Below are 27,249 nucleotides of genomic sequence, written 5' to 3' on the forward strand. Positions count from 1 at the left end.
TTTTAACTAGGGGTGGGGAATGAGAAATTATCTTCTTTGATCTCCAACGAGGAAGGAAAAAAAAGGACTGTTCTGTTCGGGCTTTTGGCTAACACAACAAACAGTGTTTAAAATTTAACTTTGCTTAATTAATTAGTAATTCTGTTTAGTGCTGTCTGATCTTCATCCAAAAGGTATTTTGAAGCTTGAGAACTGAACATGAAAGTGTTTTGGGTGAAGATGGTCAAGAAAGGCATTTAATCTGGCAGTTTCTGTTGATGAAATACAGCCAGTTGGGGAACTAATTGGAAAAGGGAATCATAATCTGGCAAAATTCAGCAAACTCCTTCCTTTTAGCAAACTCACTCCAGATAGAGTGTGGAAAATCTAGGTTTAGTGTTTATGCATGTATGAGTTACACCCTAGCTAGCAGAAAGAAACCATATTGTCTTTTGTATCTGCATCTTTAATACAAAACCTTTCTTATAAGGAGATAGTAAAAAATGCACCTCCCTTTCCACAACATAATAGGGAAAAAAAACCCAAAACAACCAAACCAAAAAAGCCAGACTTAGATAGAAACCTGTGAATTTGCATCAATGTTTGGAAGTACTTCTACTTAAAAATGTCAAATTATTGGGGTTGGCAAAAGGAATTGAACCTTTAAGGAAGGTGATGTTGCACAGACCTGTGAGTTTGACTACATATTATTCGGAAGAGAAACTGTTCTCTGAATTTCGGAGTGAATTTCAGTTTAGCCATTCCTCACTGTCCTAGTCGTGTCTTGTCAGTTAGAACCATGCCTGAATATTTAAAACATATTTTGGTTGTCTATTTTTGTTAGGGTTTGGTCTGGTTTGGTTGGGTTTTCTTTTTTACTTTTTTTTTGCAAGCTGCCACAAGGTCTGAGTCACTGTCCCTCTGCTCTGTCTGCTCCTGGTCAGGTGCTGTGAGTAGATCTTGTGAAATTGTGACTTCTTTTCCCTTATGGGTTGCAGTTGAGTCTTTAATTTGTGTTCTGACTGTCAACAAGAAACCATGAAATAGAACATGGGTTCTCTCCGTATTTTCAGCTTGAAATACCCATCCCACATTGGTAGGAGGCACTGCTAGTACAGCTCCCTCTGAGTTGGTTTTGACTTGTCCCACTGGACGTAAAATGGACAATTAATTTCCCTACAGCAAGTTTCAGAGAAGGCAGCTTGATCTTTGTTGTTTTGGAGGGTGTGTCTAATTCATCAGCTTCAGCTTTCGGTCAGGGAAAGCTAAATAAACGCTTCTGGCACTGCCCCAGGATGAGCCTGTTTTTCTATGGGCTTGTTCTGGTGGCTGTGGAACAGGAATGTTCCTCCCTGATCCCGTTCTCCCTGTGTTCATTTGCCCCTGGAGAAGGGGGCCTCTGCTCAAGCAAAGTTATCTCCATCAGGGGTAAATTTCAATCAAATCATTGGAATAAAACAGTGTGCTTAATGATGGGGGTGATGTTTCCTAATCCATGGCCTCCAGGAGAACTTAAAAGTGAAATCTGAATGTGAATGTAATTGTTAATTAAAGGACTTCTCCTCAATTTAGACTTTCAAAGATGGTTGTTACTGCTCTGGTTGTTGTGCAGACAGTGAGGAATGTCAGTTATGAATGAATGTTTATTATGTTTGCAATGAAAAAAATGTTGGCAGATAACTTAGACATCAGAGATCTCAGATGAAACAATGAAATGAATTCTCTTTCTGTCCCTTTGGTTCTCATAGTCCCTAAGTCCTGCTTCATCTGCTAGGTCTGTAAATTGGAAGGGAAACCCTGACCCTGTTGATGTCCATAGGAATTGCACTAATGAACTTGGCCAGCTCTTGGGTGCTCAATCCCACCAGTCAAATTCTGCTGCTGAAGTTCAATTTGACTGTTATAGAAGTACTTATGACTTCCCCTCCTCTTCTTAATATGTAATTTTTTAAATTTTACTTTTATCCTACTCCCCCACACGTCTCAGGTTGTAGTGTGTGGTTTTTTGTTCTTTTCCCCATGTACAGATAATTCTGTCCCTTTGCTTCTTGTAGTAGTTTTAAGTAATTGCTCTATATTGCAGCTCTATTTTGGTGCTTTGTTTTTTCTCCCTTATTGTCAGATGCAGGATGGAGGCAAGAGAAAGATTTTGCTTTCTGCCTGAAGCTTACTCTTCTAACTTCATTCAATACACAGAGTGCAGCAATCAGTTTACCTCATTTCTGGGATATTTTGGTGATTCCTAAGCAGCCTTTTGAATTATTACCCCCTTTCCTTAGGAATGGAAAAAAAAAAAAATCAAAAAAACAAACCCTAAAAAAAAGGCTTAATTCTTCTGGGATGAGTCTTAATATCTTTAAACTGGTGCTCATTCTCTTACTCTTTTCCTCCCCCACTTCAATTATGAGCAATTGGGTGGTAGTAATTAACAATTGTAGAGAGAAACATCTGCTAATACACTTAAGCCAGTCAGTTTGTTTTTCATGAAAGAATGGTATTTCACAATTTTTCCAAGTTAATATTTTTCCTTTATTGTCTTTCCAATTTCAAATATTGTCCAGACCCATTTTTATAGTGTCTTAAGGTTATAGAAGTGAATACAAGACCATTAATAATGAACAAGAAAAGAACATAATAAAGAAAACATATGCAATATTTCAATTCATGAAACATTCTGTTAGGGAACATTGTTTTTGAGAGCATATGGTTATTCCCATGAGAAGCAATACATATTATTTTTTCCCCCTCCAGTTGTGGATTCCCACAACAAGGGTTTGTTTCTCTGTATATTTGTCTATGTAGCACGTTCTTTTTGTCAGGACTTGTTATCTGAGCAGGGAGGTAAGTAAGTATTTTTGCACAGATGATGTATTGTATGCAGACCTATTTCTGATGGCCTAGACTTTGGAAACACAAGTCTATTAATTCTCCACAGTCCTTTGAGATAGCTATCTTGTCTGGTCTGGTTTAATATCATTGGCAGAGCTGAAAGGAAGTTCACATTGTGAATATATCTGAAACCTTGGCATGTGGCTCACTGGTGGATCTCTGTTTACAGGCTGCCAGTTTTAACTGTCCCAAGCAGACATTCTCATTTTATTTATAAGTAGGCTCTGCATGTGTTTGTATCCCTCATGAAATTGAGCACATGTCAATAGTCAAAACTAAGTATAGCAGCAAGATACCAAACACTTCTGTTCTCAGACAAAACAGTATATATTTTTAAATGTTCATTCGGTTTGGATAAGGCATATGGGGATATATGAACAGACACATTATTTGATCACTTGTTAATATTATTTTAGTATCTCTATATTGCCCTTTAAAGTTTCTTCAGTTAGATTTCATTTTTCTTTGCTGAACGAAACTTGACATCAGGATGAGATCACCAGATTTCCCCGTTTCATTTGAGCTCCAAAATGAGTAACTGATTTCAAAGGATAATTCCCTGGAGCAGCAAGGCCAATAAGTTCTTCAGATCAAAGGTCAGTGAGGCTCAAAGAGGATAATTTCTGGCATACAGTATTTAAACTCTCCCAAGGAGTATACTGCAAGATGTATCCCCTCCTTCTCCAATAGCTGAACCCTTGTTTTTTGAGAAGACTAATTTGTCAGTGCACATTTTTTCCTCTGTTACATAAATTATACATTAAAGTGAAAGCTTCCTATCTGAACACACAAACTGTACATCCAGAAAGGTTTTTAACCATGCCAGGGGAAGGTAAGGCTGCTCCTTCAGCACAAGGTGACTCTGCTGTTGCTCTCTGAAGCACCTGCTGGGTGCTCTAATGCCAGTGGCTGCTCAGTGCAGGAGCGTGGTGCTGGCAAGGAGGGAATGCTCTGTTGGACACTTTGTTTTGACAGAAAACCCAACAAAGGGCTCTGGGGCAGGAACAGCCACCTCCTGCAGGATCTGCCTCACAGTGCTGTGCCCAGTGCAGTCTGTCATGCCATTGTCATTTGGGATGCTGACCCTCAACAGATAAGAGACAACTGTAGAAGTCTTTTGGCCATCGTGTACTTCTAAACATTTAAAAAATGTGTGATAACAGGAGCGGATGTTTCACTGTCCCAAAGAAGGTAGGGGTCATACCAGCCCAGCTTTCATTTATTTCACATTCTTTAGAGCAAGACTGGGAGGGACTGCAAAAGCCTCTTTTAGAGAAGTTTTAATCAGGTTATAAGTGTGCTTGTGGAAAACCAGTCACTGGTGCAGATGAGGCACTGAAAATCTATAGTTGTGTCTAATCGCTGTGAAGAAGCACTATCAGTGTAACTGTCCTTGTAATGAAGGCCCAGGTTACTTTTTCATTTCTTGTTGATTTTAGAATGTAGCAACAAAGCTGGACTGAAGTAGACAAATAAATGTTGTCTTTTGTTGTATGGGGTCTTTTTGTCACCTTAGCTTTGAACTTCTGGGAATGTAGAGTTGTATTCAAGGGGCAAAGTGAGTATAAAGCAAACAGCACTTCGTCAGATATACTTCAGTTATGTATTGGAAATAATATTTATTTTAACACCTGTCTTACCTGTTATAAACACTATACAAAGGCCTCCTAAGAAACACTCCCTGCTCGACCAATAACACCAGCTTAAAAAAGTCAGGGAAGAAACTGCTGTGAAGCAGCTTTGTCTTCCTTTGTCTGACCTTCCTACTAGGCTTATGTTTGGTGTAAGGAATCCTAACATGACTTAAAGTAGAAATCAAAGCATATCAACATGTCATTATGTGTACAATATACACCATCACATTGGTATAATGCAAATTACATGTATTGGGAAGCTGTTGTTAGTATAACCTCAAAACCACCAGTAAGTATCACAAGACAGGAAATTCCCAAGGTCAGCATTTCAAATTTATTCCCTTTTCTTTACTGTACATCCATCTTATATTGCATACCACAGTTTTGAAAACAAACAAACAAAAGTAATACAATAATGTTAAATTTAAACAAACAAATGTAGTGCAGTGTGACAATGTGAATGTTGGGGCAGAAATCTTCTGGAATTTCTGGGAGTATGAAGCTATGGTAATGGCAGTTGTAAGAGTTTTATTTTGGTTTGTGTTTTGGTGGTTTGCTTTTGGTTTTTTATTGGTGTTGTTGGTTGGTTGGTTTCTTGAAGCTAATTTTTCTATTTTAAACATGAAAGAAAGCCCAGGAAAATGGCTAATGAAGTATCTTAACTTCTAGCATGTTAGTGACTTGCTTTCCTGGAAGAATGGTTGGGAGGCAGCTCAGCAGTGTGGGACACCAGGAGAGCCAGTAAACCCAGTCTGAAATGGGTCACCCTGAACTGGAGGGGATCATCATGTCACCTCTTTTGTAAGGAATCTGACTTGTTTGAACTGGCACTTAATGAGATGCTGCTGCCAAAGGCATCCCCAAGAAACAGTTCCTAACATGGCATTGGGATAAAGGCTTTGGGTAGACGAAAATGCTGACTTTAGGACCTGTGTTTTTGCAACATTGTTGGGTTTTGGGGGGTTGGAAGGATTGCTGCTATATGTCATGGAGTGAGGGCATAATGTTGGCAGAGGTGTGTGGATGTGTAAAAAATCATGTCTAAAAGTCTGAGGGTAGAGTTAAAAAGTTTGTATATATTTTCATAATGCTAATGAAGATAGGATTAGTTTTCTTCAGATGTAGGGTTTCATCATGTGCAAGGCTGAATGCCCCTGCAGAAGCCAAAGGAACAGCTATTAAGTTCTAGACCTTTGTCTTTTAATCCACATGAGAAGCATATATCTTTCTGTTGTATGTCTATGTTGTGATAGATATTAATATTGATGCTCTTTATGAGTGCTATTGATTTATACAAGTGCCTGATGTTTTAACTTGAAACTTGAGTGAAATATGCTATTTCATGCATTGAAAAAATGCAGCTTAACCTTTTTGGCAGGTAGTGTTGCCTTCTTGGAAGGTACTAAGCTTTGTGTGTGTTTGAAGAGTGAAACTGGAACAGAATGAGGGCTTTATTTCAGCTTCATTACTTCACTCACTGCTGGTGAATGTGATGGGTTTTTGCAATATGTCAGAAACTTTCAATATTTTGCAAATTATTCAACTTATTTGCAGTAACAGTTCTGCTATTTTATATTCTCATAATACTGTGTTTGAACTTCCTGTGACTCTAGTGATGTTTGTAGGAGAGGCTGTGTACCAAAAGCTGTTGGTAGATTGTCTGCTGAAATTATCCCAGATGTGTAGTGAACACAAAAGCAAATCAAGTATAATGATCCTCTCATACAAGTGTGCTGATATCAATTTCACCCTAAATATAGAGACAGATTTGCAAATATGAGCCTGCTTTGACATTTCCTTATAAGCATTTTTTCTTAAATATGCTTTTCGCAGTGGCTTTGCCTCCAGAGAAGACAGATGGAGTTTGCAGTGGAGATGAAAAGAAAGCAGAAAAAGAAAGTGACACACGCACAAGTTCCAAGAAGCAACTGAAATTTGAAGTAAGTCCTTTGTATTTTAAAGTTTCACTGTACTGACATAATTATGGTAGAAAAATAACCTGTGGACCAAATAGTGTCATCTGATGCACGTGTATTGCTCCCAGTGTTTGTAGTGGTACAGGAGGCAGCAGAAGTGGCAGAAATCAGTGCCTTGCTGTCAGTGCTCCATATGAGGTGATTAGTGACACTTATTGCCAGGTTTGGAGAGAATCAAATGATGGTTATTTCTCTGCAGGATCTGAAATGCATAGTAAGAGGAAGCTTTCAGTTTAACCCTTTATTTATTAGGCCAGCTACCATATTATCAAAGATCTAGATTGACTTTCATGTGCTATTGCATATGGTTAAATCTGCCTAATGTAAAAGATGCCTGTGACAGCTTCTGCAATGATTGATCTTCAGTGCCCAGGTCTCCAAAGTGAAATAACCCTGACGTGCTGTATGGGAAACCCATCTGGTCACATGGCAGGAGGAGGAGGGTGATGAGTCCTATGGGCTAATTTCTTGTAGGCTTGCATCTGTAGAACATCATATAACTGTCAGACATTGTGTGCAGTTGGCAGATTTTGTTTCTGTAGGGAGTATTTTCATTAATGGGAGTATGGAAACATGCAGTCACCCAGCCAGTGGGTTGTCTGTCTTGGTGAGGAGGAAGATATTCTGGCACCAGCAAAAAATAGCACAAATACTCATCTCTGCACTCCAGCCTTTTGGTGCTGTCAGCCTCTGTGAGTAATGAGCTTTGTGTTTCCTCAGCTGATATTTCAAAGACCATGCAGGCACCTTGCAGCATGGCTGGAGTGTTCTTTTCCATCTCACTCTGGTACAATTTTATTTTTTATTGTTTTAAAGCAGATTAGGGGGAGGTAGGTTTCCCATGGGTAGTTCAGGTGTTGCTTTTGTGCCTTCTGGGGAGGTGACTTTTCTTTTTTCCTAGTTGTTTGTTTTTTTTTCCCCACAGCTATAACTCTTTTTCCAGGCCTATTTTATATTCTACCTCAAGTAGCAGACATTTGCAGACAGGAAAGGCATGATAAATTGCAATTAACAGTGCCTTGACATTTGAACGTTGGAGGACACCTGTCAACATGGTTGGTGCCAGAGTAGCTGGAGCTCCACTGTACCAGCAAAGTCTGTGCTTGTTCCCAAGTAGTTCTTGGCATGCCATAAAGGTTAGCACTTGGTTCTAGGCACTGTGACTAATGCACGGAAGGTTTCCATGGCTCTTAACTGAGCAGAGCACATCCTCACATAAAGATGTTGTGTTAGGCAATGTGGGACAGGGAAGTATTAATATGTGGCAAGAAACCAAGTATTGATATTTTTTTCCCTTGTTCTACGAATGAAAGTTTTCCAGCAGTGTAAGCTGGGAGCTGAGAGACTGGTAAATGCTTCAAAGGTATAAAAGAATCACAAAACGCAGTGTTGCGACAAGGGGTCTAAACCTGAGGTGAAAGTGATTTGGCTTCTAAAGGTGCCAGGAATGTTTATGTAATACGAAACTGTGTTTCCACAGCGGAGTGTGGGGCACTTGGCAGCTCTCAGCCGGGCTTGTTACGACTGAGAGGAGTGAGAGGAGCTGCCTTTGAACTCGGCAGGGGACGGGTGCCCATAGCTGCTGCAGGGAATTGGTTTCAAGTCGGAAGATCAACCAGGTGTTTTGAGGTCTATCGTGCTGAAGCTATTAGGGGCTGTTTATTTTACTTGCATACAGTGACTTTCATTTTAATTACACTGTAACTTCTCTGTTTTGCCTTTTTGTGGCTCTGGATAATTCTGATTGCACAGGGCTTGAGAGGCAGCAAACGATTTGCACCCAGGTGACTGGAGTCAGTCAAAGTGCATCCTTTGTTCTTGGTTTTGGTTTGGGGATTTTTTTCCCCCTTTAACAAATTGATTCTTTCAGGTTTCCACAGATCACACTCTCGCTAACAGAAGCATTGTTAAAACAAGGAGCAGGCTCTACTCCCAGGTTGTTCTTGCCAGTTCCAAGGCAGGCTCTGTTTCAGGAGCTTCAGTGATGCTGTACTGCACTAACTCTGACAACCTTTTCCTGTCAAATATCTGTGTTGAGGACAGGTCTCTCTGGTGGGGATCTGTTCCACACTGCATCAATCCTTGCTCCTGGCCCTGTGGTTTGCCACCTCTGCTTCTGTTGTCTTCTTCTTCCTGAGTTAAGTGTAGTTTTGCTTCTCACATTTTAGTGGGGATTCTTACCATGTTTCAAGTGCTTCAGGGAACAGTCTTGTACCTTTTCCTGTTTTCTAAAATGTAGTAGAAAGATGTGAAATCTCTGAGGTGTAGCCCAGAGGGTTAGGAGTGTTGTGTGATTATGATGGGACCTCTTTGTTGTGGTGGACAGAGACCTCTCCAGGACATACCCTGGGAGCTTCCTCCCACAAGGGAGGGAAGGAGGAAGGAAGAAAGCAGCATCTCACAGAGCCTCCTGTGCAAACAGGCCTTTTGCTGTAGGTAATCAGCTGCTCTTTGCATGTTTCTTAGGAATTGCAATGTGATGTGTCTGTAGAGGAAGATAACAGGCAAGAATGGACCTTCACTCTGTATGACTTTGATAACAACGGAAGAGTCACACGTGAGGTAAGCAAAGCACAGCTGCCCCTCTATGTGCAGCACTTGCTGACAAGAGAAGTGTTTTATAACAGGAACATTTTTTCTACTATGAAGTAGAGGTGTCCTGCCAACTTAAACAGCAGTTTCCATGGACCCTTTCCTCCTAGGAACAATCCCACCAGTAGTTTGCTGTTTTCAGATCTACTGTACCATTTTTTAAGCTGGTTGTTGTTTAATACCTGAGATCAGCCTTTAAAAAGTAGTACTGGCATTTGAGGAGGAAAAATATCTGAAACAAGTGAACAGCTAAACACATTGTCAAAATAAACCCCTGCAAATGTATATTGTTCTGGCTTCTCTCCTGCTTTTCAGAGTTAAGCTAACCAAATAACAAGGTTGCTTGCTGACATTCTTTCCATCAGTACTAACTATACTCTTCTATTGTTTTTATGAATATTGGGCTGATCTCTGCCTTTTCCCTCCAAGTATAAATAACACTGATGATGTTCTCTGGAGGACGATAAAGAATGGCTGTCAAAGCATACCTGTGTGTATTTTTTATTATCAGGGTGTCTTGAAGCCAAATAACAGGATGTATAGATTAGGATATAGTTCTTTCTGAGAACTATTTCAACCCAAATTGAATAATATTTCTTCTAGAAGAATGTATTTTACTTGGGATTTATGCTCTCTGCTGTCATTGATTTTTGTGATGTGTGTTTACTGGCTCCCATGCCTTTAGATAATCAGCTGAAAATCAAAGGCTTTTTTTTCTCTTAGATCTGATGCTGGTGCCTGTGACAATTACTAAAAACTGTTTGAAAGCAATAGGGCAAATACTGAAAGTGTAGTGGCCTTAGACACCAAAAAGTCTGAAGCAAATTTATTTTGACATTGCCAAAGGTGGTGGTTGTTCAGGGTTTTTAACATGTATTTGAACATCATTACAAGGGTATTTTTATTGTCTCTACTCTATAGAGCTTTGAATAGTCAAGTGAAGTCTGTGCCCCTCATGTGCAAGAACAGGCAGATGAAAAGTTGCAGGCTAAGTCCAGAGTTTCAAATGGGAAGATGACATAGGGAGGGCAGGAAGGATGGGTGAGGTAGTAGTACTGTATTTGTTAATGTTTGTGGAACAGAAACTAGAAAAATGAAATAACTTGCTTGAAGTCTCACAAGAACCTAGTGGCAGATTGAACCCAGGTCTTTCAAGACCCAAGGCTAAGTCTTCATTACAAGATTATTGTGACTCTCAAAAACAGGGGAAAAACACACAAAACCCAAACCCACACACCCACACACATGGGTGTCTTTTACATTCAGGCATGGAATTCCCATTAATGTCAGTGGGGGTTCCATGTGCTGAACATAACGAGAATATGCTTTCAAGTACGTATACAATAATTACTTGTGATTTTGTGGTACACCAAAGAGCTTAATTTGACTGTACTTTGAGAATATGTTACAGCCAAATTCTACCTCTCCCTGCTACAAGAGCAGACTACAGCTTAACTGAAACCAAATCTGTGCAGGGATTGAATATTATACTGCTCTGAGGTCTGGAGGTTGCTACATGCAGGCTTGAACCTGTGCCAAAAAAAATTCTTTCAACCAAGGGACCAAATATGTTGATAATTTTTAGCTCTTTACATGTGACCAAAGATAGAAACAACAAGTATGCACCATTCCAAATCTTCCCCTTTATGTCACACACTTCTTTTGCAAATGGTTCCAGGGCCATTTGTATAAGCCATCTTCTTGGTTATCTTCTGTTGAATCCAGGTACAATTTATGAGGGTTTTTTTAGAGCAAGAATGACCAACAATAGCAGCTCATAGATAATCCTGGCCACAAAAGAGGAATTTTAGTCTCTTAATATGACATAGAATTTCTTGTTCTCTTGGCCCCTGGAGATGGGCAGACATAGTGTGCCTGATACTGTCCTTGGCTAAGCAGCTCTGCTCCTGTTCCTGCAAATGACTTAACCAGGGGGAACATTAAACATTTGAATAGTTTCAATTAAAATTAATAAGAGACATGTTTTCAGTCAAAAGTATGTGAAGTCCATTGCTGGAGCAAGGACAAAATGGGCAGTCTGAGGAAGAGGCAGATCTGTACCAGTGCCCTTTAGTGAGCTGATGAAAATGCATTCAGAACCAGGCAGCTTTTCTTAACAAAGGTCCAGTGTTCTGGTGAGAAAAGCTTAATATGGACCTTTTCTCCTTCTTGGAGAATTTCCCTTTAATGTCTCCTGGATTTATATCTGGATTTAACAGAGATTTTTTCAGTTAGTTTTTACCTGTAGACCTGGAGGTGCTTTACAAAAAGAAGTAAGTAGCATTATTCTTGCTTTTCACCACGTTGTAAAAGTGAGACAGTGGAAAAGAAGTAGCTTGCCCACCCACATCTATTTCATTTGATTCCAAGTCATTGTGTTTAAAACATTGTACCTCATGTCCAAAGAGTTTCTAAAGGAATCTAGTGTTAAATTAAGTTTGTAAGACACACATAGGTGGGGAGCAGTTTTACTGATGGATTGAATTGGCTTTTTCATTCAAATGTATAAAAATTGTAAATAAGGCGTGTACTTTGTTGATACAACTTCCCTTGGGTTCTACAGAATGACAGATCACTGCTAAAGCATTCAAATTCCGTTTTAGTGAAATTTCTCCTGGATCTAACAACATCTTCAGAACTTAATGTGCTTTGATTTCCTCCTAGAGTCTGCATGGCTTATTCTATAGTCCTTATAATTAGAAATTCACATCTAGTCATGCTTCTTGAAGAGATAGACCCGTTATAAAAGCATAATTATTGGGATGGCAAATTGTAAATTAACATTACTGTATGTTATTAAACTTCTGCTTTTTCTGTCATAAAGATGCCCAGTTCTCAGTCCTTTTTGGTTTAGTGAAAGATAACTTTTCCTGCTGTAATATGTATATTGCAAAACTTGGCTAATACCACTTCCCTTCATTCCATAAGCCATAAGAGGACAATTCATTATGTACAGCAGGCCTTTTTAGAACTGACAGCTGCGCTGTAATTATCTTCACATGAGTATTTGTAATCGGACTTGAAACTTGGATAATTGAACTAATGTGTTTTGATCCATGAGGTTTTATATTGAGCTCTCTGAATGTAATTATGCTTCATAAACACTAGCTTTTTTTTTTTTTTTGTAACCAGTTCTTCCTGGTAATATTCAGTTTCTTTGGTGAGTGACTGCACAGGAATAAGCACAAAAAGTTGCTTGTCGGGACCAAAAAAAAAAAAAAAAGGAAATTTCTTTTAGAGCCGCTTTTGAGCAGATAGCAAGTGAAGTTCCTTTTGCGTTCCAAATAAGAATGATTCAAAAATGTATGTGATCAAACAGAGCTGATGTTGCAATAAAAACATCCTGCTGTATGTAGAAATCAGACTACAAACAAAGTACAAATGAGACATTTGTATTTATGTTTTTCCAAGGGAAAAGTAATGAACTGATATTGATGTTTCTCTTCATGCATTTTTAATGCTAAAATTGTTCTTTGTATCTTACATTAAATACCCAATTTTTCCTCTTATGTTTCCTTTGTGACTTGTTCTTTCCCTTTTTAGATACTTTTACTCCTATACTCTGATGAATAAAAGGGTTTGAGGTTATATCTGCATCTAGAGCTCAGCACCAAGTCATTGACTTGGGGAAGGATATTGGCTTTTTTGGGTCAACTATGTATTAGCCTGACCCTTATCTTGAAATCTGTAGGTTTTCACTGTGTTTGTGCTGACTCAGGATATAGAAAGAACAATGAAACCAAAGGGTAGAGCAGCAGTGCCTGTTGTATCTGTGGCCATCACTTCAGTCCTTAGAAATGATGACTTCATGTCAGATGGAAATATTAAGAAAAAATACAACTTTCTCTCTTGGTTTTAAGGAGAGTCAAAAAATTCTGTGTCAGGCAAGCTACCAAGACTCAAACTGAATCTTTCTGTTTTATTGAACTCTTTGGTTTTGGTGGTGTTCTCTGGGGCTTTGTTTGTTTGTTTGGTATTTTGGTTTTTTGTTTTGTTTGGTTTTTTTTCTGAGGAGAGGCTGGTAGTTTAGGGTTTTTTGGGGGTTGTTTGTTGGTTGGCTTTTTTTGGGTACAAATATCTCATTCAGTTAAATTAGTTCTAATGGAAAAATCTATTAATGTCTTCTATAAAAATTTTTTATTTGCTAACTAGTGATGATAATCTATGCTAATATGGGAAAAATAAGGTCATCCCTGTACTACTAATATTCCTTAAAACCAGAAAATAATACTTGGAATAGGGACTTTCTCAGTCTCACATATGTTCTGTAAGGAATGAGCAATGCTTCGGTGCTCTCATTCTTTTTCAGACCCATTGGTTCCTCTGAATGTTACCAATTTCTCTGAATGTTATAAATTACTGTTAATCTCCTACTGGAGATCCATAAAGTATTCTGCAGATGGATGTGTGAGAGCAGCATACATGTGTGGACTTAACAAATGGAAATATTTCAGGCAATATATTAAATTTTCTCTTGTTAATATACTTCTGTTGCATTGGCTGCTTGATAAAAAAGGATGGGATTTTCACCCTGGAAAAACCAACTGTGGTGTTCAATAAGCAAAAAACAAATAAATCTGGGTATGGCATGTGCTGGTTGTTTGGATACTACTCAGTGAATATTTGTTTTCCTCTCTGTGGAAAAATACCCTACTTTCAGTTTTTGTACTTGATTAACCTAGAGAAATTCTTCATACCAGAAGCCCCTCAGAAGTTAGAGTCATGCAGAATACTGCCCTCTAAATATATTCCATTTGCTATGAAGGAGAGAAATATTTTTGTTCACTCTTGTTTCTCCTTACCCATTTAATATAGTAGTCTGAAAATTCACTTTTTGTGGGGGAAGGGCCAAGCAGTCTAAAGCAAAACAGTTGCAAAATGCCGTGATTTGTGAAACTCATCATTCATTGTGCATAAAAGTTTGATTCTTTGGTAGGTGGGCTCTGAGTCATGCTGGTTTATGTATCAGACAAGAGAACATTTAGCTAGGTTTTATTCTTGATCTTTGATGCTAAATTTCTTGAGGATGGTGAAATGCACAGGCTGGGGTGTAGAAGGTACAGCTGTCTCAATGGATTTAGGCAGTTTTTAATGAATTTAAATACAGATAATGTTCAGTGGGACAGCTTTCAAGGGAAACAAGTCTGCTGGCAGGCTACTGGAAGATGAAAATACTTTTGGGGTAAATGTAGATGTAGCTATAAAATACAGAATGTATAACATATACCTCAATGGTCTATTGCTACCAATTTGACAAGAAAGCATTACCATATTAGCTGTGAAAACAGGGCTGTGAGAAAGGAATTTTAGTGGCAGTTCAGATTTCATTGACAAAGATCGTTCTCAGTAGATCAGTGCCTCAGAAATTCATGTGTTATCGTTGTGAAACAATAATTGTGAAGCAACAGGAGGCTCAAGCTGCCTTGTGGCTGGTACCTGCTCAGCCAGGACCGTGGTGTACGAGACAGAACAGCCCAAGCAGCCTTGTTTGACCAAATCAGAACTGCCAATTTGCTGAACTTCCCAACCCCAAATTAGGACCAGAAGTAAATGAATCCTGTAATGAAAACATAGGTGTCAGTATTTAGGAGATCAGCATAAGCACTGAGTGGTTGCTCATGGCTGTCCCTAACCTCGATCTTGGGACACATCCAATGTGAGCCCCAGAATGCAGAAACTTCAGGGCTGCACCTCAAACACATAACAAAATGCAGAGGCAGCAGTGTGTCAGTCCACAAGGGTGCTGAGTCCTCTGTGCAGTCATTTCACAGCCTGGACATTAATTTGGGTTAATTTGGGCCTGTTTGGCTGAGACATGCAACTTGTCCTGATGTGACATGCATGTGCACATATTTGTGATTTGCCAAGTATGTGTCACACAAATGCCACATTTTGCCTTCCTTGACTGCCTTTGGGAGTTGTTTTTAAACTGCTGAGTCAAGCAGCTTGTTGAGAAAAACCCTCACAGAACACAAGGGGCAGATTGTCAGCCAGTTAGCAAGTTAGACCTCAGCCCTGAAAAAAATCATGTAAAAGGGCAGTGGGGGATTTTCTGTCTTTGGTTTTTGAAGCTAAAATAGACTGGATGTACAAACATCTGGCTTTACAACTATCTGGCATAGCTGAAAAAAGGAAGAAGGGCAGATTATTGTGAGTGAAAGAGTTGATAATGACCTCTTGATAGCAGCCTTGTGTGGAAAGATGACATGTTGGCTAACCAACACTTGTCCAGGAATGTATGGGAAAAGCCCCAGTCACCCATGTGCTGAGATGGAGCCCAGTTAAGAGTAAATACTGTGCTTAAGTGTTTTGCTGAAGGAGAAGGTTTATCAAAGTGTGGGATAATAGCACAATGCTCCTGGAACATGACTTATGGAGGGTGTATAAAATAACAGATATGGCTTGTTTGTCTGTTTATGTGCTTGCCTGGGTTTTTCTTCTTAGATGAAATAAAAATTCAGGCCTTCAAGCTGGCCGTTGGATGTGGCTCTGTCTGGCCACATTTAGATATCTGGCTAGGTTTCAAATTAGGGTGGAAATGTGAGAATGGAGACATGTTAAAGAGCTGTGAGGTGTCCACCAGACTGACACAGAGCATTCTGTCCCACACTCAAGCTTTAGACAGGGATTGTCAAGAGCATGGAAAGCAGCTACTGACATGTAGTAACAGCCCATATAATGACTCTTGCAGCAATGAGACAGAAAATATCAGTGGAAAAATAAATGAGACACTGCAAATTCGGCTCTCTTTTTATGAATATATTATCTTGAACCTACAGGTCTGGAGAAATTCTCATGAGTGCAGAAAAGTTAGAGAAGTTACATGTTAAGACAAAGTCTGGACCCTCTAGGGTTTAGTGATTCATTCTTGCTATTGAGCTGGAAAATCACCCATCATAATATCATTGGTCCTGGCCATAAGGTCAATGTTTCCCTAAATTCGGTGTGAGTAGAAATTAGTATTTCTATGTCATCAAACTGGTTCCATAATGAGGACTGTGTGGTGTATTGACTTCTAAAGTGGTGGGAGGCTCCATTAGGGCATACTAAACTTTGAGCTGCCCATGTTACAGGTGTGACTCCTGAGCATAGGAAAAGTTGTAGAGGTTTTGAATTTTTATAGACCTGACTCTTAATCCTCAGAACCAGTTATACTTTAAAAATGATGATTCAGGTATTGCCTTTGTTCTTGCAGGCATCTGGAAAGAGCTTAGGTAGTAGGATAGATCAAGGGAAAGAAAGACCAGCATGAGGAAGTTCTCAGATATGCATTCAATGGGCTCTTTATAGCCTGCAATGATAAGAATGCTTTATCAGAATGCTTTGGCCTTAGTTTGGTGCCCAAGACCAGTTTGGGTAAAATCCCTTTGTGGAAAAGCAGTGAGCCAAGAGATCCCTTTTTCATGCTGGCAATTTAAGGTAGTGCCCTGTTTGAGCCTGGCTGGAGTAAATCCATCTGGGAGACCTCTGAGCATCACCAGCTGCTAAACAGTGTTTCTCCTGTTTGAAACCATTGCCTTGTTAAAATTGGCTGCTGTTCTTTCCAATATAGCCAGACATGTAAGCCTCTGATCACATCCCATTGCCTTCAAAGAGATCTGTGAAGAAGGTTCTGTAATAAGCCTGAGTGGATAATATTTGCAGTTCGAAATGTGTGTTTAAAACTATTGAATTTTGCAAAATTACCTAAACCCCTAAGCACAGATGGTAGGGTGACTTTCAGACAGACATAATTTCTTTCTAAACCTGAGGTTTACAGTTCTGCCACTTTTCTTACTGATTTTCCTCTAGATAATCAACCATTTAACTATGCCAAGTGAAAAAACCCACCAAAACAAAACCAAACAAATAGGAAGACTGTGATGCCCAAGGTTTTCTTCAATCGATGTATTGGCCACATTAACTCAATTTTTAGTGGAGTATAAATGATTATCCCTGGGTTCTGTGTAAATCGAAGAAAAAAGAAGGCAGAACACCATTTTGCAGATTCAGAGCTTGGGAAAACTGCAGATCTTGTGCTGTTGTTATTGTTTTTATCTGCTCTGCCCCAATTCATAAACCCATTTGATGAAGATTGTAACACTCATGATTGTAACTGTGCAAGTTGAAGTCTTCTAAATTCAGTGACTTCTGAGGATAGTTCAGCATTTAGTAGTGCCAAATCGAAAACAATTGTAAGCATTGGAGCTGTGGGTTTCATGCCATTTTCACAGTGCTGTGTTCTTCTGTGTTTCAATCCTTCTCCAGGACATTACCAGCTTGCTTCATACCATCTATGAGGTAGTTGATGCATCAGTAAACCATTCTCCTAGTTCCAGCAAAACTCTGAGAGTGAAACTTACTGTGGCACCGGACAGCAGCCAGAAGAAAAAGAGTATCTTGTTAAATCATACTGGTAAGGATGTGCAATCAGCCATTGGAAAAATACAAAAACCTCCAGAGTCCCTTGAAAATCCATGTCTATGCTTTGTTAATACAAATACATATATACTTAAAGGCAAATAATTTTGTGGGTCTTTTAAACCCCATGAGCCTGCTTTATGATCTTAACTGTAAAATTACCTGCCCTCCTCTCAGTGTCTCATTAGCAAATGAGGGTTCCCCCTTCTGATGGATGGCTTCTTTTGGAAGCAGCAGTAACCCAAATGTAGTGCAATTGTCTTTGTGCACTGCAAGGCACATCTTGACTTGCACCACTCTATCTCTGCTGAGATTGCAGCCCTTGGTTTGTGTGGGAGGAGCTGTAGGGGTATAAAATGTTTCTTGCCAGTGCATAGCTACCAGTGCTGCTGGGTAAAAATAAACAATTAAGCATAAGGAAACTTAAATAATCTGTGCATAAAAATTGTACATTTTCTGTGCTGGCAGAGTCTGCCATTATAAAAGTGTTTGTACCATGATGGCTCATCTAGCTTATCTTCACTGTAATAATAATTGTATCAGCATAATTACTTCAGTAGGTAGAGTAGTACTAAATTGAAATACTTAGAAGTATTTAAAATAATACTTCAATAGAAAATGTAGGCATCAGATCTAAAAGGAGAGCCTGGTCACCTCAATTTTAATAAAATAATCACTCCCTTAGGAGCAGACACAGGCAAATTCTCACTACTGGGGAGCTCTGTGGTGCATTAGGACAGCACTGAGCCTTCAGGGTGAGTGTGGCTCCACCTGGGCTGCCCATGGAGTGCCCTGGCTGAGATCCTGCAGTCCAGGCCACCTCTGAATAGAATCTGTCCTTTGGGCAAAGCAGGACTGGGGAGGTTACAGGGAATGCTGCACCACATCTGATCTACTGACACAAGCAGAGGTGTTTGAATGTGGAATGTTGGTTGTGCAGATCAGCAAGCACAGCAGTGTGACAATAATGTACTTTCTGCTGGCAGATTTGCAGAGTGCCAGGCACAGAGCTGAAAACAAAGCTAATGAAGAAGCAAGAAGTTCTGAGAAGAAGCAGAGAGCTTCCCTCAGGTAAGGGGGAGTAAACCCTGGCTCCTGACAGGCGCTCTGAGGAAACCTCAACCATTCCTTCTTTGCTTGCTTGTTTTATTTTAAAAAAATATTTTAAAATAGAAGAATTACAGGAGTTTTCATTGTGGACTTAAGAGCACATTCCATAGCTGGATACTTATATTAACAAAAAAGAAAGAAAAATCCTGGAATTTTCTTTTTCTATGAGCTCTTTGGAGGATCTGAATTGTCTTTTTAGATGCCATCTGCAAATAAGTGAGGTTAATAGCAGAGCTTTTTGGCTAAAAGTGTCCTAAAACCTTTTCCACTCCTTAGAGGGCATCTCCTGCCTTTCTCTGTCCTCCTTCCAGTCCATCTTTTTCACTCATCAACTCAAACAGTACCAAGCTTTGCATGGGCTAACTTGGTTACCAGCTCATAACCCAAGCAGAATGCTAGCAGGTCCTCCTGGTGTGTATTTGATATATTTTAGGATTTTACATTTCATAACAGAAACCGCTCCTAAGGCAGAGGGAAGTGTGTGCTGAAATACTACAGTAATGACATTGACTCATTAGTTATGTTTGTTTCTTCAGCTGCAAATTTTAAAAAAACAACAAACTTTTGGCTTTCCTTAGATTTAGGGATATTTGTCTGGATACATAGCAAATTTATCAGGAGAAGAAGCATTCAGTCTTATTGAAACTGACAAGAGAACAGTACCTCCCTTTTTTGGATGGAGAAAAAATGCTAGTGAGTTATCCCTGTCAGCAAATCCCAGTACAATCAAATTTCAGATTAAAAGAAGAATAAAATTACTATTAATCTTGTGTCAGCAACTCTGCACAGAATCTTCTATGAACTGAAGAATACTCTGTGGTTTTACTTGCTGGCCTAGATGTGGTGTGCAGATTCCCTCTGCCCATTAGCAAAGTTTTGCCCTGTGTGAATTCAATAGATTGGTTTTGTTTGATAATCTAGTGCAAAAATCCCTTTTCAGTTTGAAGTCCTTATCTACCTTAAAGTCCTGGCTCTGCAAATGTAGCTTTTTTATGAACAGCAGGCATTTCCAATTAAATCCACAGTCATGGAAGCATCAAAAGTTGGGCCAAAATGTTTGTCCTTCTCCTTCCTTTGGTGAGAGGCTTCCTCACAGAAAAATCTATGTCTTGAGCTGAGCAGATCAGCATCAGACACTGGTCAGCAGCTGCCAGTTTGTGTTGGATCCCACTAAATGTAGACAGGATGAAGAGTGTGCTGTTCACACTGTGTGTGTTTCAGGGATGTTTGTGCACTCTGGCCAAGCTGACAACCCTCAGGAAAGCTGCTGAGGCTCAGGTCAGAATCTCACAATATTAATGCAGTTGATTCCCCTTTGAAAGCAGCAATGGGAACTTGTGAGAAGCGCACACATTTCACACGTTCAGTCATTTAGGGAATTCTAGGCAAGATGTGATTAATATTCAAGATAAAATGGATAGAAATGTTTTTGTCCTGAAGGCTGGGAGATAGATTGGTTGGATTTTTCATTTGCTGAAGGCTCCAGGCAGGAGTTTTCACCTGTAGGGCTAATATGAGTATCCAGATAAGTAGCTAGATTAATGGCTAGATAGCCTGGCTCTCCCTGGCTGACTTAAACTCTGTGTTCTCAGTGAGTGAGGCTCTCCATCAGGGGATGTCCCTGCATTTTCTGCCCTGTGCTCCATTCCCCTTTCCTGCTCTGTTGTTGTGTGCCATCAGGATGACACATCAGTGTGGGAATTTTAGAAAGGACTTCCATACACCCCACAAACACTCCAGCAGATGCCCTTTTTTATTAAAACCAGAGCCTTACCAAGCCCAAGCCCAGTAACAACCCTGCATTTTGCACAGTCCTCGGTGCGTGGTTGGTGCCTGCCCAAGGGCTCCCATGTGTTTGCAGGGCAGCACTGAGGGCCTGGGTGCCAGACACTGCAGTTCTCACAAGTGCTTGGAGTTCCTTTGACACTGAGCACATCTCTCATCAGTGGATAATTGCTTTGCTGTGTGTATTTGCATGAATATTGCTGAACGTCATCTTGCATGCAAGAAAGTTGTTAGAGTGTAGGGCTGTGGCACTACTGGCATAATTTTTTTTCCTCTGTCTTGATGAGAGATTTAATTTATTACAGTAACAAAATAACAGGTTCCCTGTTAGCTTCATTTCCAAGAGCAGTGCTGTATGCAGTGTTGCTTAATTGTGTTGGATCAAACTCAGTGATGTTTTTTCTGGGTTAACTGTGAATTGTCTTCAGCACATGGGTTCAAGTCCCAGTGGTTTCTGTAGGTGATTCATGCCTGGCAACTGCAGTTAGGCAAGTTCTAGCCCCAGAGATCTTTTATGTTGACATGCTAAAGTGTAACAACCTATAAAGTTGTGTCTGATACAGGAAAAGTACTGAGTTGGTTAGGTATCCAAAATGTAGAGACTATCTGGACATTCCTTTTTTTTTTTTATTTTTTGAGAGTAGCCCATGTCACTTTTCAAAGCTGAGTAGAATCTTTAAACCTTACCTGCTTTCCAGGCAGACTCTCCTCCATTCAGGAGACTCTACCTCTATCAAAGTAGAGCAGAAATGATCTTCCAGTTAGGTCAAGTCTTGTGACTTTGATAAAAGACACTGCAGGCATGACAGAGACACGAGGGGCCTCAGTTCTGTAATGTCCCTGAACAGTACAAGCTAGACCAGGAAAGCCATTTGTGCCAAAGCTCAGGGGATCAGCAGCCTCTGGAAACTTGGAAATGTGTTAATAGACTAAAAGCAGAGTACTGGGCACCATACAGGACAGAGCCCATATTTAGCAACTGGTGTAGGATACAAGGCCAAATTCTGATGTTAGGCTGACTTCAGTGCACTTGCACAGAGAAATAGCAAAGCCAATCTCGTGGTCTTGGAGACTGAATTGTCTGAATGACAAGCAGCAATTTAATCAAGGGTTTTCTGCTTATACTGTTATATTGAAAATGTTCATATTTGCAGACTTCCCATTTAAATTGCTGAATAAAATTGTTTGGCATTATGGGCTACAATACTGTAAACTTCTGCCTGATTTTTTTCTGTCTCATAAATGAATGGTATTTCAGATATTCATTCTCAGGAAATAGTTCTGCTATAAATAAAATTGCAAAGCTGAGCAGGAAAAGGAGTTGAGATTCTAAAGCCAGCGTCTGATCTGACCTTATTAATTATATTTTGGAAAGCAGCAGTTACCTCTGAGTTGTCCTGCCAACACCTTCTCTTCCCAGGCTCTCTCTGGTTGCTACACCTGTGCTGTTGCCTGTCTCTCTGAAGCAGGAGCACATGGACATTGATCTGGATTACCCCAGCACTTCCTCACAGTGGTGGGAATGGTCATGAATCAAACAGCAGATTTTCTTTGGCCTGTCCAAATTGGAGAATCGGTTGAATGATTTGGCCCTAAGACAGAAAGTAATAAATGCTAGGAGTGGTTTTATTTGCCTTTGCACATGTGATGCAATTGGAAAGCCTCCTTTGCTTTGCAACACCAAGGTTGATTTATGTGAGGGGAAGGAACAGTCAGTTTGGGCCCATCGTCATAGCAGGTCTGGTCATCCACATTTCAAGCGTTTGTTGTTTCTTTGTGAGCACCTCCTGTCACTTCAAAGGGTCCATTAGTTGTTGGTTTGCAGATGGTGATAAGAACTTTAAAGAAGTTCTGCTGAATGGTAATTTTGCTTCCTGCTGACAGATACCACCAGAGTGAGAGCAATCCAGAGCAAAGTGGGTGCTACCGTCATTGTGTTGATGAGAACATTGAAAGGAGAAACCACTATTTGGATCTTGCAGGAATAGAAAACTACACATCAAAGTTTGGGCCAGGTAATTTATGTTGTAACCTCATAATCTTTTGTTCCTTCAGTTGCATGTTCCATGCCAGGGACAGTGAATTGTGGAGCTGTGTGATTTGTCTGTAGTGACTCAGGAATAGGACTGTGAATACTGCAAGATAATTAGTGGTGAAGGTGATATCACTACAGAGTGGGTAATGTGCTGCAAGACTGCTTTGATGTACTTGTTTGTGTAGCTAAACTTGGAGCTGAGCCTAGGAGAACAATCTTTACATCTAAATTATTAAGTTTAGTCTACGGGTGAGGTAAGGATTGACTTTTGGATGTTGGAGCTTGTTCCCAAGATGAGACCAGCACATATTTTATACTCACTACTGACCCAAAAATAGGAGAATGTGTGTTTGTACCTGGAATTTTGGCTCTAGTCCCCACATCAAAGAGACTTGTATTTCCTTCATTTCCCTGCCCTCTGCCAGGGTTTTACTATTCCCCTGACAGTTAATTTGATGACCAAGAGTTGGTAACATAAAGATTTTTATACACATATACACACACACAGTGTGTGTTCAGTCTTCTCTAGATAGGTATTCATATTTGTGTATTATTTACTGGCCAGAATTATTAAGTGTAATTAAACTAGACAGCTATAATTGCATTCACTTCCTTAGGAAAAATTTGTTCTGCCGATAATGCTATCCCTGCCAACTGCATGCTACTAATTAGAACTTTGAAATACTAGATGACTAACTCAGCTTGTTATTTCCTAGGATCTCCTCCAGCAGCTCAAAAACATGACCCACCAGGCAGAATTGTGAATCAAACTAGATCCCGTTCTCATGAGCCTGAGACCTTCCATGCTCACCATAGGAAGTCCCAAGTGGTGGATCCAAACCACATCAATCTGGCTGAAAGTTCCTATGCCAAGATTGCAGAAATCCAGCAGAGGCTCCGGAACCAGGACTCCAACAAGCACTTTGTGAGGTCTCCCAAAGCCCAGGGCAAAAACGTTGCCCCTGTGCATCCTGGAAGGGCAGTTAGGAATAAACCTTTCCAAGGGGTGCCCTTGCCCATGGCTTCCCCAAGTGCACGGGTGGGCCAGAACCTCCCGTACCTTCCCTTGCAGTCCCAACAGATCCACAAGAAGCATAAGCAGAGGGCGAAGGAGAATCACCAAATGTGCAAAACCTTCCAGTCTCCAGGGACAGTTGTGGAAAAGGAGCACGTGAGAGACCTGCCCACAGTCATTTTATATGAAGGCCAAGTGGGACAGATGATACAAAGACATGAGCACCACCACCACCACGAGCACCACCACCACTACCATCACTTCTACCAGACATAGAAGGGATCCCACCAACACCCTCCAGGAATCATCCCAAATGAAGGAAATGCGTTCTTGTGATACCAGAACTAAGGCATTACTATTATTAATGTTATCATTACTAACATATATTTTAGAGGTTATATGGAACTCTTGAAACTCACCCTATTTATATGTTGTGGAACCGCATAGCTTACTCAAACACCTTGTGGATTTTTTTTTTTTTTTTGTTTTAAGTGGCTTGTAAAACAGCAAACAGCCATAGCTTTTTGAGCTGTGATTTAATACAGGTCGTCAACGCACTTGTGTACAAGTACTACTTCCAGTGTACTCAGAAAGATACTTCAAACACTCCTGCAGACATCCAGCTTTCCACTCTGCTGTACGCCGGCTGATCGCACACAAGCCTTTCATCAGGGGAGCAATGTTCGAAGGGTTGGACTCCAGAGATACTCAGATAATGGAAAATACAAACAGCTGCTACCTCTAGTATTATTCAGATTTTATTTTCTTTTTATTGATTGTAATGTGCTACAGGGGGGAATTTTAATATACTGTGTTCGTGTAGCCTGTTTGTGTTCACATCCTTTCAAATCATCTTAATTGCAAGGAAATATTAGCTAAACTTGTCAACAGGGCTACATTTGTATGACTTACACTTTATTTTCTTGGAGATTCTTCATTGACACAAGTACAGTCTGTTGTATACTGGGTAATATTTAAATATACTTCTTTTATTTTTGGTTTTTCTTTTGCTTATTCTCCACTCTGTTTGGGATACTATTTGAAAAGAGAAGGATGTGAAATGGGGTTTTCCAAAGCAGCACTAGGCTTTAGTGCTTGGGCCATAAGTATCATTCATGGGGCTTTGAGAAGGAGAGGGGTCGATTGGGGGGTTTGTTTTGTTTAAATCCACAGTTCTTTGTTTTGAGAAAGAATTGAGGAAAATATACTTTCTCACTTTAAATGTTGGCAAATATATATAAAATATAAATATAAATATATATATATAAATATGCACACTCTCAGGTACATTTTGTTGTGTTTTAGAAATCTGTGGTTTGAATATTAACATTATATTTGTTTTTTCCACAACAGTGACTTTTTAGAAACATATGCCATGGCATTTTCTTGGTGCCTCCAGTTTGAATTTCCCAAGCACCTATCAATTTGTGCTTCTCCCATTTTAGACACATGTATAAAAGTATCATTCACAATCTTCCTAGATTCTTCTACTTTTTCCATATCAAAGGGCTTCCATTCCATGAAGGAGAATCAGACCACACTCTCAAGACCTTAATGGTTGCTGAGAAATTTGAAGGTGAAAAGAAAATTGGAAAAGTGAAAAAAAAAAAGGGGGGGAGTCAGTGCATTGACGTTTCGCTTTCTGTGGAGCCCGGATTTTAAATAGATTCAGTTGGGTTTTGTACAGATCACCATTTTGCAGATAGAAAGTGACTGGAAAACACCTACATTTCTTTTGGAACATTAGAGAACTCCTACATAAAGACATAATTGTTCTATAAATGTATTTGCTTTTGGTTTTAATTATTTTTAATGTTGTGGTATTTTGTCAATAGTATATATTGTAAAATGTAACTATCCGACATTGTTATAAGCCCTTTATGGTTGGGGTATTTTTTGTTTTCTGACTAGAGTTTTGATCAGTCCAAAATGGGGTCTTACCTTACTGCTGACCAGGTTTAGGGGGATGCTGTCCTTTCTGAGAACACAGAGACATCACCTTGTAAAGAACAGGGGAAACTTTGCCTTCTCATGGAATTGGAATGGAATCACTGCTTCGTGGTAATTAGGTCCGTCTCTTGTCTCCCTGGATCAGCAGATGTTTAGACTTATTGTCCCCTTGAAAAAATCTGGTTTATTTTATTTTACTTTTTTTAGCTGTCAACAGCGTGTTCTGTAAAATCTAACAAAATGTTTTTAAAATGTGTTTGATCTGTGTGACAACTATACTGTTCTGTTTATTTTAAAATTCCTAAAGTCCAAAAATATTTATATGCAGAATTTTCTGTGTTGAGAATATGAAAAGGCCACGAATTTGGTTAGTTACCACTGAGTTGTTCTAGTCTAAGCCTTTTTTGCTGCTTGTGTATCATTCTTTTTCAATGTATATATAATTATGGACTGCAAAAAGAAAAAAAAAAGGCATTTATATGTCTAGTAGAAGGAATAAGCTTATTTATATTATAGTGTTAAAAAAGTCTGATGTATTCAAGTGACTTACATTATACCGCATGCAAACACACAGTGTACATTCCATCTCAGAAGGGATGCCATGCTATTTGCTTTGAAGAAGTAATTAAAGCTGTTCTCTTTTCAGTAGAGCATATGCCACAAAGGCTGAGAGGTGGAAATTGTTCTTAGTCAATTTTTTTAAGTGCAGATTGTTACTGAAAACCAGAAAGCATTGCGGAAAACACGAGTGCTTTCAGAATTGTGGGGTTTTCTACAAAAGGGCAGCAAAGGGGTAAAACTGCTTCTTCACCCAAAGATATTTTGGTGGAAAAGAAAACAGCATCACTACCGAAATCCATCTGAGTGAGAGGTGTGCAGTGCTGGCTGTGCCAGGTGGGCTCTGATGTGGAACACAACTGACCATTCGTTACTGCCTGGCGTTGCTTTGGTTTGGGTTATTATATTTGGACATTCGAAAGACAAATTCTGCCTTGCTCACAGTCTGTGAAACACAAATGCCTCTTAATAACATGGCATCCCCTTATGAAAACCTTACACCAGCCATGTATGAATATACAGTACCTAAATACTGTGTTGCAGTTGTGTTATGTGCATTATAAGTGTGAATAACATGTAGCACAGTTTCTTTTCACAAAACCTTAAATTTCTGTACCTTTTAAATATGTTTGCTTTTCAGTATTTTGTATAGTAAATATAGATGGTTTTGACTAAATGCTTTATTTATTTAACAGCAAAAACTGTGCCAAGAGAACCCCCTGTTAATTAAAGTTTTACTAGTTCAGAAAGTATATTTCTTTCTTCTTGTTGTGGATTTCAGGGGCCTGTTGCAATTGCTGTCAGTGCTTGCAGATCCCACTGATGAAAGAGCTTGCATTAACATTTTTGGGAACAGGATCAGGAAATTACGTATGGGCTGGGTATGCTTTGGTCTAATATTTAAAATATCATGTTTCAAAGTTAAATTTCTTGTCCCCTGCTGTTGGACCTGTGTTGAGTAACTGATATTTCATCTTGCTATTAATTCTGAAAACTTTTCCTTAAAAAAAAATAAAAATATTGGTTTAGGTTGTTCAAAACCATAGCTGAATCAAAATTTGACAGAGTTTAGTTTCTGGTTGATCAAAACATTTACTTCCAAAGAAAAACATACCAGAGTTGAGTATATTGTTAATATTGAAAAGGAAAATGGAGTGGCATTAAGTAATTTCAGATGAAAACTCCAGACTTTTCACTTCCTTCTTCTGTTTTTACATAAGGCAGTTCAGCAAAATGAAGTCAATCCTGAAGTTTGCACTATTTGCTGAAAAAAATTAAATTGAAAACTTTTGCTCATCTCTCCCAGCTGCAGTTCTGGGTAGGGCA

At 39.5% G+C, this 27,249-nt stretch overlaps 1 protein-coding gene across 1 annotated transcript in view; it reads left to right on the forward strand.

Annotated features, from left to right (window-relative positions):
* NKD1 (NKD inhibitor of WNT signaling pathway 1) overlaps nucleotides 1–26,672 on the forward strand; it is a 107,300-nt gene extending 80,628 nt beyond the window's left edge. Inside the window, exons 6-11 of the mRNA XM_059481778.1 lie at nucleotides 6,336–6,442; nucleotides 8,945–9,040; nucleotides 17,318–17,465; nucleotides 18,457–18,541; nucleotides 22,250–22,380; nucleotides 23,117–26,672. Of these exons, the coding sequence (XP_059337761.1) occupies nucleotides 6,336–6,442; nucleotides 8,945–9,040; nucleotides 17,318–17,465; nucleotides 18,457–18,541; nucleotides 22,250–22,380; nucleotides 23,117–23,691 (1,142 nt within the window). The 3' untranslated portion in view covers nucleotides 23,692–26,672. The remainder of the gene's footprint in view (nucleotides 1–6,335; nucleotides 6,443–8,944; nucleotides 9,041–17,317; nucleotides 17,466–18,456; nucleotides 18,542–22,249; nucleotides 22,381–23,116) is intronic.
* The last annotated feature ends 577 nt before the right edge of the window (nucleotides 26,673–27,249 follow it).

Source organism: Ammospiza nelsoni, chromosome 13 (genome assembly GCF_027579445.1).
Source record: "Ammospiza nelsoni isolate bAmmNel1 chromosome 13, bAmmNel1.pri, whole genome shotgun sequence".
Classification (NCBI taxonomy): Eukaryota; Metazoa; Chordata; class Aves; order Passeriformes; family Passerellidae; genus Ammospiza; species Ammospiza nelsoni.